This window comes from Hoplias malabaricus, chromosome 5 (genome assembly GCF_029633855.1).
Source record: "Hoplias malabaricus isolate fHopMal1 chromosome 5, fHopMal1.hap1, whole genome shotgun sequence".
NCBI lineage: Eukaryota > Metazoa > Chordata > Actinopteri > Characiformes > Erythrinidae > Hoplias > Hoplias malabaricus.
This window is the reverse complement of record NC_089804.1, coordinates 28,542,069-28,554,626: the sequence shown is the minus strand read 5'-3', so window position 1 is coordinate 28,554,626 and position 12,558 is coordinate 28,542,069. Positions and strand designations below refer to the sequence as shown.

Below are 12,558 nucleotides of genomic sequence, written 5' to 3'. Positions count from 1 at the left end.
GAAGTTGGTCAATTTGATTTTCTGGTGTAAAATTCCCGGTATAATGTACATATACATATATAATACATATGTGCATCATATACAGCACTGTGGATAGTTTTGGATAATTGTTGGAATCAAACATAACCGCTTATCCAGTTCAGGGTCACGGTGGGTCCAGTGCCTACCTGGAATCATTGGGCGCAAGGCAGGAATACACCCTCGAGGGGGTGCCAGTCCTTCACAGGGCAACACACACTAACACCTACGGACACTTTTGAGTCACCAATCCATCTACCAATGTGTGTGTTTTTTTTTTTTTTTGGACCATGGGAGGAAACCGGAGCACCCGGCGGAAACCCATGCAGACACAGGGAGAACACACCAAACTCCTTGAACCCACAACCTCCAGGTCCCTGGAGCTGTGTGACTGCGACACTACCCGCTGTGCCACCGTATCACCGAAAAATACTTCTAGTAATCACTGCATGAGCTCAGAAACGCTTCCCAAAACCACTGTCAGTACATTTCCTCACTACATCTACAATCAATGTAAGCAGGATCTGAAAACGCCACCGTCTGTTGGCTTGAGCTCTTTTAAGATGGACAAAAATGAAGAGTAAAAGTGTCCTGTAGTCTGAAGAATCAAACTTTTAAATTCTTTCTCGAAATCACAGATGCTGCATCCTTCAGACTAAAGAGGAGGGAAACCATCCTGCTTGTTATAAGCTATAAGTCCCTAAGTGAAAAATACAAATGACACACAGTACAAATGTCATCGGTATATATATTTTTTGTGCCTGTTGTAGTATATAGATTGTGTGTGCAAATGCGTATGTTGGCTGTGTAATTGTGCAGAACAATGAAAGTGTGGGAGTGCTAAACTCTGTGTGCAATCTGTTCAAACATCAACTAATGTGAAACTGATTGATAAAGATCTCCATGACGAACCTGAACGAGTCTTTGCCTCTCACGGTTTTCATTCAGGATCAGCTCTGTAAGCTTCACATTTTACTCACAATGAATTTTTTTTGGATGTATCTAGATTCTAAACATTTTAAACACCATTGTTGGATCTCTATTCAAATGTGTACACCCAGAAACAGCCAGCTAATAAGTCTACTGGGTAAAGCTATTAGACCATGACATAAAACCAAGGCACTGAGTGATGAAATGAATGGGGAGTATTTCTTGTACACTTTATTTTACTTTATTGTACTATTTATTTGTAATTTTGTAATCACTCACAAACTTTAGCATGAAATGATACAGTGCAGTTTGTAGTTCTGATTGTGGGATTGCAAGAGTGCAGTGGACACTCTCCTGTGTTTTTGGAGAGTACTGAAAAATGGCTCTAAGCAGTGAATAGTTTCAGACACAGCCTTTGTTTTGGTCTTCCACTTTTGTCCCTGTCCTCCAGCGTCTGAGCTGATTTATTGTTGATGGCTTATTTTAAAGGCCCAGATTCTCTGGCATTCAAGCTTTGTTGTCTAGGCAACACAAAGAAAAGTGCAAGGGACAGGGGGATGAGGTTTATGGTTTAAGGGGATGTTTTGGAGGACTTCAGAGCACATCCTGACACAGTTATGACCCGGTATGCTCTGATCAATTCCAGCCAGAATAAAAATAATCAATCTGCAGGGATGCTTCACATCTGCTAAAATGACACCAGAAGTCATAATAACTCACTACTAACTGCATATTATAGCTCATATTATAGTAGACATTTACTGACAACATCCTTCTAAAAATCCCCCATTGACAAATCAGTGGTACTTCACATACACTACGTACCAGCAGAAATAATTTCATTTACACAGTGTCTAAAATATTTGTGGCCATTCTAATTCACTAATTAGTAAATTCAGTGGCTTTCAGGTGCTCCCACTGAGGACACAGATGTTCATCTGTCAAGGCACAATACACTCTCCAGTGCTAACTGTTGGCTAAAGGGCTATAAAGGCCCCGGCACTGGGCTGTGGAACAGTGGAGCCTCTGGAGGGAGTCTCTGGACTGAGACACCAGTCTGAGTTGTATTTGAAAATAAAATATATAGCATTTGTCCACATTCATGTACATTGTGTATTAATAAATGAAACAGATAACACAATAACACAGGCAACTCTTTGCTGGCTTTTTTCACATTACTGTCCATCACCTGTTTCAGTTTAAGGGATTTAGTGACCAGTACGGACTGTTTATTGTTTACTGACAAAGTCCTGCAAGAAAAATATTAACATCTGCGTAAATGACACCAAAAGGAATTTCACTGACGATGCTGACTGCTAGAGGCCTGAACACTGCTCTAAATCACGAATGATCACTTTCTGCTGACAAAGTATGCTTTATCATGACTATTCAGTGCAATTCAAGAGCAATTCAGTGAAGAAGATTTGAACTGAACTGAACTGAGTTGAATGGAGTTTAACTGAATTGAGTTGAACCGAGCTGAACTGAATTGAATCATTTACATTTACATTTACATTTATGCATTTGGCAGACACTTTTATCCAAAGCAACTTACAAAAGAGGATCTAACATTCAAACTACAGCACAAATTATACAAAATACCTTACATTGAGTGCAAAATGCCAGGAAGTAATAAGTGCGTTAAAGAAAGACTTTCAGTGCAAAAGATACTCTCGGGAGAGCTGGGTTTTCAATGATTTCTTGAATGAAGAGAGGGTTTCTGTTGCTCTGATAGTGCTTGGACGCTCGTTCCACCAGCGTGGTACCAGAGATGAGAATAGCCTCCACTGACCTGTACGGGGGGTTGGTCGTGTTAGTAGGCGCTCCTTTGAGGAACGGAGAGGGCGGGCGCTAACGTATGGTTTTAAGAGTCTGTTGAGGTAGATGGGAGCAGAACCAGTGAATACTCTGAAGGCCATCATTAGTGATTTAAATTTGATGCAAGCAGCTAAGGGTCGCCAATGCAGCTCAACTAATAGGGGCGTGACATGTGCTCTTTTAGGCTGGTTGAAGACCAGGCGTGCTGCAGCATTCTGGATCATCTGTAGCGGTCTCACAGCACAGGCCGGAAGACCTGTCAGGAGGGCATTGCAATAGTCTAGACGGGAGATTACTAACGTCTGAACAAGGAGCTGTGTTGTATGTTGAGTTAGGTATGGCCTAATTTTCCTTATATTGAATAGGGAGAAGCGGCACAATCGAGCTACAGCGGTAATGTGATCTGCGAAAGTCAGCTGGTCATCAACCATGACACCCAGGTTTCTTACAACCTTGGTGGGAGCCACTGATAGGGACTCTAGCTTGATGCTGATGATGTGCAGAATAGCTTGCTTGGCTGGGAGAACCAGTAGTTCAGTTTTGGATAAATTCAATTGGAGGGTGATGTTCCTTCATCCATGTAGATATGTCAGAGAGACAGTCAGAGATTCGAGTTGCCACTGAAGTGTCATCTGGAGGACTCTCAATCAGGATTGAACTGATTTGAACAGAGCTGACTTGATTCATTCATTCATTGTCTGTAAGTGCTTATCCAGTTCAGGGACGTGCTGGGTCCGTAGCCTACCCGGAAACACTGGGCGCAAGGCGGGAACACAAACTGGAGTCCTTCGCAGGGCGACACCCACACGCACGTTCACCGTGGGAGGAAACCGCAGCACCTAGAGGAAACCCACACTGACACAGGGAGAACACACCAAACTCCTCACTGACCGTCACCCGAAGTGGGGCTCAAGCCCAAATCCCAGGTGGGCGAATCGATCCAAATATCGATAATATCGATACCAACACTGGTATTGGTATTGATCAATACTCATGGAAAAATATCGATACTCAAGCTTTTTTACTCTCCCGCTAAAATCTGTGGGTGTATGTCGTTATTTTGTGCCACGATTCTGCACGCGCGCGCGGATATTTCGAGCGAGCAAGAAGGTTTTGAGTTGGTGGATATTTTAAGCAAGGAGGTTTCTTGAACGCACACTACAACCTACATATCTTGCTCTCCTGTCCTACACGCAATGTCTCCGACGCACACTCGCGCCACACTTACAGCCATTACAATGTGCCCCAGTTTCAGCCAATCAGAAACGTCAAATGACAAAGGTAATTTCTGATTGGATGGCTTGACCGTCAAGTGGGAAGGACATACAGGCCGGAGACCAGTAAATAACTTTCTAAAGGAAGCTTAATACTGCAGTTCAAAAACTGTTCATGTAGAGAGAGGAAGGCAGGTTTAAATCAACCCACCTGAGCAACCCTCCTGAGTTTTACACACACACACACAAAGAAAAAAACATTGAGGTCTGAGGTCAGAAACATTTGCTTTCTCAAAAATATCAGAGCAGGCGCACGCGCACACCCCCCCAGCTCCTGTCTTTTGCTTCGGCTCCTGCACGTGGTGAACACTAGCGGTATCGGTATCAATATCGGCGATACTGGCCCTGCATTTACTTGGTATCGGATCGATACCAGAACTCCCGGTATCGCCCACCTCTACCCAGGACCCAGGAGCCGTGCGACAGCAACACTTCCTACTGCGCCACCACTCTGCTCTGACTCCATTTGAGCCTTATTTAATTCATTTCAGGCCCCCTCCAGGGTGTATTCCCGCCTTGCACCCAATGATTCCAGGTAGGCTCTGGACCCACCGCGACCCTGAACTGGATAAGCGGTTACAGATAATGAATGAAAGAATAATTAATTTCAACTGAACTGGACTGGGTTTCCCAAAACTGTTGTAGAATAAAGAGTGAGCGTAACATTTAACACTTATGTTGTTGTTTTTGGAAACTGGGCTTAGATTTGTATTGTTTTGGGTTTGTAGCAACACTTATATACATAAAGAGGACGCTGTACCACAACCTTTTATTAGCAAAAAAAAATAAAAATAATGCGATTGTGCAACAGGTAGTTTCACTCCCGAACAGCTCCAGGGTCCTGGGTCCTAGGGTCAAACCTTGCCTTGGGTCAATGTCTTTGAGATTTTGGTGTGCTGTTTCCATCCATAGTCTAATAAACATTTTGGTAGATTCGCTGGCTGTGTGAAATTTTCCACAGGTTATGTGAGTGAGTGAATGACTGGGTGAATGTGTGATGCCCTTTGATGGACCATTTCCCTGTCCAGGGCATTTTACACTCTGGTCTAATTAATGTGTGAAGGCAGTAAAAGAGTTTACAGATGAATGAATGAGTGAATTAGAGCTGTTTTTGTCTGTGAAGCTTCTGAACAAATTCCTCTTTTAAAAAAACGTTCAGTTTTTACCCACTTCAACAAACACAATGTTGTTTTAAATTAATTAACAGATTTTTTTTTCAGTTGTGTGAAATGTTAAAATGAACTGTTATTCATTTTCTTGTAAAGGTAATGTTTTAATAAACGAAAAGTTTTTTTCAATTGCATGTGTATACATGCATCAACTGATCCAGGCGAGGTGCGTGTTCACCATTAGCTGCAAGTGAAACTGGCACAAAAAACCAGAGAATCAATACACCAGTAAAAGGCATGCATTTGATGTTACAGGTGCTGTGAAGAGGCAACCACACTCAGAGCCACATTCTTGTTTATAGTTCACTGATCTGAATCTGCTCGACCAGAGTGCTCTATCAATAGAAGACAATGGCCACTAAACCATTTTCTGATGGAAACAAAGATAAAATTTTAAAACCACACAGTAGGTTATGTTTCTCTATATTTCATGATAAAAGGACAGTGTCTATGTAAAGCATCACTCTTGAAAGCTTCAAAATGTCTTGAGTGCTACTATCACCTCCTTGTGGAGATTTTTCAGCCTGCCAAATACACTGAACCATCATTGGATTGACTTGTATCTACACTCATTGACCACTTTATCAGCTCCACAGGCGCACTCTGTAGTTCAACAATTACTCAATGTAGTGCATCCGTTTCTCTGCATACTTTCTTATCCCCATTTCACCCTGCTCCTTAACGGTCATGTTAGAGCAAGTATGATTTGGGTGGTGGATCATTCTCAGCGCTGCAGTGACACTGACGTGTTGGTGGTGTTTTAGTGTGTCGTGCTGGTACGAACGGATCAGATACAGCAGTGCTGCTTAAGATTTTAAAGCCCTCAGTGTCAATGCTGGACTGATTATAGCTTACTAACAAAACAAATCCAGCCGACGGCATACTGTGTCCACTGATGGACTAGAGGACGACAAACACACATTGTATAGCGACAGATGAGCTACTGTTTCTGACTTTTCATCTACAAGGTGGACACAGTTTTTAAAAACTCCAGCAGCACTGCTGTGTCTGATCCACTTGTACCAGCACAACACACACTAACATCACCACCACATCAGTGTCACCGCAGCGCTGAGAATGACTTGCTTTACACTTTAAAATTGTATTATTCAAATAAATAAGAATTTATTATACAATTTATAATAGCAAAATTGGTTACATGATTAAAATATATATATCTTTTTTAACCATTTTCTTATTTTGATATCTATTTTAAATCTAATGTAATCTCCAAATAACAGTGTAACAGAAGGAACAGGGTCAATTTAAATGTTTTTTTATTATTTAAAAAAAGATTCACTGCATGAAATGTGAACTAAGAAAGCAACGTTACTTACAACAACTAATGTGGCTCACACATAAACCGTCTCCGTCCTTTTACAACCAAAGAAAAAAGTACCAAAAAACAAAATGGGATACTTTTCATCCATTCAAACCTATATTTAGCTCATCATCACTGACTTAAACTGATTCTAACTAAACTTCAGTCCAGAAACTGTGATTGAGCTGTGGAAAACCTTCATGGTAAAACAGCGCCATCAGGTGATTAAAGCCAGTTCCAGCAAACAGTTGAACCAACTTCTGACTCCCTCTAATCACTGGTATTTTCTCTCTGACTCTGACAGCTCTGGTCAAACTACACGTTCGGTTGTTGATTTTTTTTTAACATTTGGAAATTGCTGTCAGATATTTCAAATACTGTAAGTATAATATCTGTTATACCTTCAGAGGATGTTTCCTTATTTTCTTTTGGAAAATTACCTTTAATTTGACCATTGCTTTCCCTTACTGCTTACCCTTGCTTTCACACATACATTCACCCCTAACATCCCCTCAGTCAGTTGTGGTCCGGCGGTACCAGAAGCGAGCTCTGAAGTCGTCGCTGCAGGTCATGAAGCCAGGGTTGGTTGGAGAGTGGACAATGCAGCGGACAATATTGTTGTGTCCAAGGCTTAGCAGGTTCTTCCTCTCTGCTGTGCGAGAATCCCAGCAGCACAAACTGACCGTGCGCTCGTCAGGGAGCAGCACATAATCCTCTGTGTGATTAAACACACCTTGTGTACGGTGAGTCTGACGCCCACTCAGACCGGCACCTGTTAAAAAGGGTTTCAATCATTTTTGAGTGAATAATTTTTTTTCAAAAAGTCATGGTCTAACAGAGCTAAAAAAGTACCAGGGTTCTGGTAATAGGTACCAAATATTCCTACTAGAAAAGCAAAAATAAAAAAGCTGGGTAGAGTCAAGTAGAGCAAGTACAGTAGGGTAAGTATCATGCAGTGGAAAAGCACCACCAAGTGTGGTCTGATGTGCACTGTGGTTAAAAAGTTATATGTGTTCATAGAAATATTTTTAGGTAATATTTGTTTTTTGTTTTTTTTTTGTTTTTTTAAAAAAAAGCTTAGTTTAAATTAAATTTATTCGTGTGTTGAAATAAAAACAGTGCAAACCATGCTGTGCCCTACATCTCCCTACATGCATCTGCTTTAACAAAAATATAGATTAATTAACATTTTTCATAACTCCTTTAAAACTACTTAATCACTGTAGTTCTGCTACATTATCCAGTTCTCACCTGTGTATTTGACAAGTGTCCGGCCAGTGGAGATCTCCCACAGTTTGGCCACTGAGTCTTTGCCGCTGGACAGGATGTATTTAGAATTTTTGGAGAAGACTGCTGAGCAGACCTCAGCTCCGTCATGTGCCTTCTCGAAGGTGGTGACACAGCGGTTGGAGACACCATCCCACAGCTTGATGCTGCCATCCTTGCTGCATGTGACATAGCTGTTGGCTGTGGGGTTATAGCTGACACCGCAGATGGTGTCCGTATGCTGGTCTAGAGGGTTCCATGAAACAAAACACTGGAAGGTGTTTACGTCGTATAGCCGCAGGGTAGGGTGCTGAGTGCCCACCAGCAGGTAATCTCCTGACGGGTGGAATGAAATTGAACGCAACATTTCTGCTTCCTGTGGATGTATATGAGATTCGGAATAAGAATTCACACATTCGGCTCAATGTAAAGAAAGGGAAAGTAAGTCATCCCAGATGTACTCAAACGATTGTTTTAAATTGTGAAAACATCTGTCTTCACAAGTCATTTGCTACACACCCAATTTCAAAGACTCTTTTTAACAACTAAATGTCGTAGTTTGAAATTTGATACATCATACAACACTCTACCTGGATGTGTTTGAAGGCTCTTTTAGCAGAGGGTTTGGAATAGTCAAAGAGTTTGAGAGTGTAGTCACGGGAACCTGAAGCCAGTATCTGTTCTGTGGGGTGAAAGGCCAGACATGTGACTTCATCCACGTGATCGTATAGTGTTCTGATCACAGGGTGATTCTCCATGTTCTGCTGTGCCGTCTCATTCATCATTACCTGAAAGTCAGAATCACAAGCAGCATGTTATTTCATATGTTTATATTATTAATTATATACAACAATTCATTCATTCATTATCTGTAACTGCTTATCCAGTTCAGGGTCGCGGTGGGTCCAGAGCCTACCTGGAATCATAGGGTGCAAGGCGGGAATACACCCTGGAGGGGGCGACAGTCCTTCACAGGGCAACACAGACACACACACATTCACTCACACCTACGGACACTTTAGAGTCACCAATCCACCTACCAACGTGTGTTTTTGGACTGTGGGAGCAAACCGGAGCACCCGGAGGAAACCCATGCAAACACAGGGAGAACACACCACACTCCTCACAGACAGTCACCCGGAGGAAACCCATGCAAACACAGGGAGAACACACCACACTCCTCACAGACAGTCACCCGGAGGAAACCCATGCAAACACAGGGAGAACACACCACACTCCTCACAGACAGTCACCCGGAGGAAACCCACACCACACTCAAGTCACCCGGAAGAAACCCACGCAGACACAGAGAGAACACACCACACTCCTCACAGAGAGTCACCCGGAGGAAACCCACGCAAACACAGGGAGAACACACCACACTCCTCACAGACAGTCACCCGGAGGAAACCCATGCAAACACAGGGAGAACACACCACACTCCTCACAGACAGTCACCCGGAGGAAACCCACACCACACTCAAGTCACCCGGAAGAAACCCACGCAGACACAGAGAGAACACACCACACTCCTCACAGAGAGTCACCCGGAGGAAACCCACGCAAACACAGGGAGAACACACCACACTCCTCACAGACAGTCACCCGGAGGAAACCCATGCAAACACAGGGAGAACACACCACACTCCTCACAGACAGTCACCCGGAGGAAACCCACACCACACTCAAGTCACCCGGAAGAAACCCACACAGACACAGGGAAAACACACCACACTCCTTACAGAAAGTCACCCGGAGGAAACCCACGCAGACACAGAGAGAACACACCACACAGACAGTCACCCGGAGGAAACCCACACCACACTCAAGTCACCCGGAAGAAACCCACGCAGACACAGAGAGAACACACCACACTCCTCACAGAGAGTCACCCGGAGGAAACCCACGCAAACACAGGGAGAACACACTACACTCCTCACAGACAGTCACCTGGAAGAAACCCACACAGACACAGGGAGAACACACCACACTCCTCACAGACAGTCACCCGGAGAGGGAATCGAACCCACAACCTCCAGGTCCCTGGAGCTGTGTGACTGCGACACTACCTGCTGCACCACCGTGCCGCCCATATACAACAATAATGATACATAATTAATTTTCTATAATGTGCTATAAATAATTAGACTTAAATGGACATTTCATTTACTTAATGTGGTGTACTGAATGTCCTATGTTCAACAATTTTTGTTTCAGTGTATTCATATATGAATCAACACACCCCTAAAACACCCTTTAATTCATTTATGTGAAGCATAAAGTTAGTGTTTATTCAAATAATACAGAATGTTTATTCATTTTTGCTTAGAAATTCAATAAAACAATCTGACTAGAAAAGTTCAAACTTTTGTATACAGTATCGATGATCCTGCTTGTCTTTAGGCTCACCTCTAGTGGCATGGCGCTCTTGGCCAGCATGCGTTCTGTGTCCAAGATCTTAATGGAGGCATCAGCAGAGCCGGTTGCTATGAGCTGTCCATCTCGGCTGTAAGTGGCTACACGACACGGGCCTTTATGAGACGTCACATAACACGTCTCATACTCCGAGGCCTCTGGAGACATCGTCTGTACGTCTGCATCAAACTCCAAATCAATCCCGACTCCTGGAGCCACTGTGTCTGAGCGGCCGATCGCATATTGCACTGCACTGTCATCGTTCTCCATTCCTGTAAACACACACAGCATCATTCAAATCATAAACAAGCACAGGTGAGGATAGGGCAAAATAGCTTAATTTAATACTACAGAAATTGCAACTTATTCGGATAGGTGGCCCTTCTGCACAGATAACAGGACAGAAAAGTTGCTTTACCACCTATGAACAGTTAATGACAGGTTATATCTCAAATATGGGACAGTTGTATATTTTCTTGGCTTTTCAGCTGCATCTGTGGTAAGTGGAAAATCCTGTGCATGTTATTGCTAAACATATAAGCTCCCATTTATTATGGAGACACTTACCAATCTTGGCAAGCTGCATTAGCTGCTCTGATGGAGACACCACATTCTGGGGTTTCACTTCATTGATGAGGCTGTTGGCAATGTTGGTGTAGCCATCATAAAGCAGCTGACTGATGATCAGTTTGTATAGGTGCTGTCTGTCTTTCAGCGTCGGTTTTGGGCGATACATCTTTCCTGATTAGATTCTTCCTATGCAGTGAGCAATACATTAAATAAAAAATAATAAATGCAACAAAACACAGAATTTTATGGGTCTTCATATTAAAACTTGCTCTCTCCACTTGTTCAGTATTGGGGCAGTAGGGCAGTGTTCTTAAGGCTGACACTGTATGGCACTAATATACTGAGCAAAAAAATGTCTGGGCAGCACGGTGGCGCAGCAGGTAGTGTCGCAGTCACACAGCTCCAGGGACCTGGAGGGTTCGATTCCTGCTTCGGGTGACTGTGAGGAGTTGGCGTGTTCTCCCCGTGTCCGCGTGGGTTTCCTCCCACAGTCCAAAAACACACGTTGGTAGGTGGATTGGCGACTCAAAAGTGTCCGTAGGTGTCAGTGAATGTGTGTGTGTGTCTGTGTTGCCCTGTGAGGGTGTATTCCCGCCTTGCGCCCAATGATTCCAGGTAGGCTCTGGACCCTGAATTGGATAAGTGGTTACAGATAATGAATGAATGAATGAAAATGTTCTGATAATCTAATATAATATAATCTCTTTAGACAAGCATGTAATAAAATTGGACGGTCTGTAGAAGTGGAACATGAATCTAAGGTTAGCATGTTAAGTGCCAACTGTCAGCTGAAGGGGTATAAACCCACCAGTATCTGGTTGTGGAGCAGATGAATGAATGAACTACGTTCTCTGGAGTGAGTGTACTATTTTCAGTTCATTTATTGTGAGCAGGAGTGATGTTCGTGACCACAAAATAATGATCTATCTCTTGGCTGAATGTTATGAAATCCTCATAGTAATGTTTCAATTAAGTGTAAACACTTCCCTGAAGACTAGACCAACATTTTAACAAGGTTAAGGAGTTAACTGGGGTTCTCTTTACGAGGCTCAGTCAGAGAGAATGTTTTGGATTCTTTTTACTGGAGAACATGGATATAAGTTCTGGGTTGATATAAATGCTGTTACAGAAAGATTTACAGACGTCTAATAATGCACGGTGTAGCGTATTCAGAAATGTTTCTTCCCCAGTTTTCAGAAGCGGTATTTATAACATTACTGAAACATGAAAATATAACTTTACCAACAAATGGGAAATGCATTAAAATCACACTAACTTACAGGAGCCAAACCATGCACCAGCGACGCGAGATGAGCCTCGGCTTGACGCTAGCCTTACTGCTAATGGATCTGCGAGAAAGTAAAGCTTTGTACTCAAATTTCAATATTAAATACAAAAAATAAACCAAATTACGTCTATTTTAGTTTGTGTGGTGGCTACTGTTGAGAACTGCTTTTAAGTTCAGTTCCATTCAACAGAAGAGCAACAGACTGCTTCCAAATAAACGTTAGGTTTAGCAGTTCAGTTTCAACCGACAGAGACTTCAGATTCAGCAAATAAAAGTCACCCCTCAACACTCAGATATTTTTTTATTTTTGTATTTCACCGAGACACTAAGCATTTAGGGTCATATTTATCTTGTAAAACATGCCCAATAAATAAAATAAATTAAAACACAATAAAATAAATGTTAATACCTTACCAGATTTGCTCCACACGGGTCTCACACACGGAACTGTGGGAAGCTTTTTTATAAATTAAAAGACGCTGATTTTAT

General features: G+C 42.6%; 1 protein-coding gene across 5 annotated transcripts; it reads right to left on the bottom strand.

The window, feature by feature from the left end:
* Positions 1–6,488: 6,488 nt before the first annotated feature.
* On the bottom strand, positions 6,489–12,558 carry cstf1 (cleavage stimulation factor, 3' pre-RNA, subunit 1). Of its 5 annotated transcripts, none has more exons than XM_066671793.1 (6): positions 12,484–12,558; positions 10,779–10,967; positions 10,206–10,483; positions 8,387–8,584; positions 7,782–8,172; positions 6,489–7,302 (listed from the first exon to the last, which is right to left on the bottom strand). In XM_066671793.1, the coding sequence occupies exons 2-6, from the start codon at positions 10,945–10,947 to the stop codon at positions 7,043–7,045; spliced, it is 1,296 nt and encodes a 431-aa protein (XP_066527890.1). In that variant the 5' UTR covers positions 10,948–10,967; positions 12,484–12,558; the 3' UTR covers positions 6,489–7,042. The 5 variants fall into 5 exon arrangements, with proteins under 5 accessions (XP_066527890.1, XP_066527891.1, XP_066527892.1 ...); XM_066671794.1 differs by having other exon boundaries at positions 10,779–10,963; positions 12,484–12,549; XM_066671795.1 differs by having other exon boundaries at positions 12,479–12,497.

What these genes read in the sequence shown, in the direction of transcription:
- cstf1 (XM_066671793.1), bottom strand. Translation starts at nt 10,947, where the DNA reads ATGTATCGCCCAAAACCGACGCTGAAAGACAGACAGCACCTATACAAA. An exon ending in AATGCAGCTTGCCAAGATTG is followed by an intron (nt 10,484 to 10,778) that starts GTAAGTGTCTCC and finishes GTGTGTTTACAG; the next exon opens with GAATGGAGAACGATGACAGT. An exon ending in GACACTTGTCAAATACACAG is followed by an intron (nt 7,303 to 7,781) that starts GTGAGAACTGGA and finishes CCTTTTTAACAG; the next exon opens with GTGCCGGTCTGAGTGGGCGT.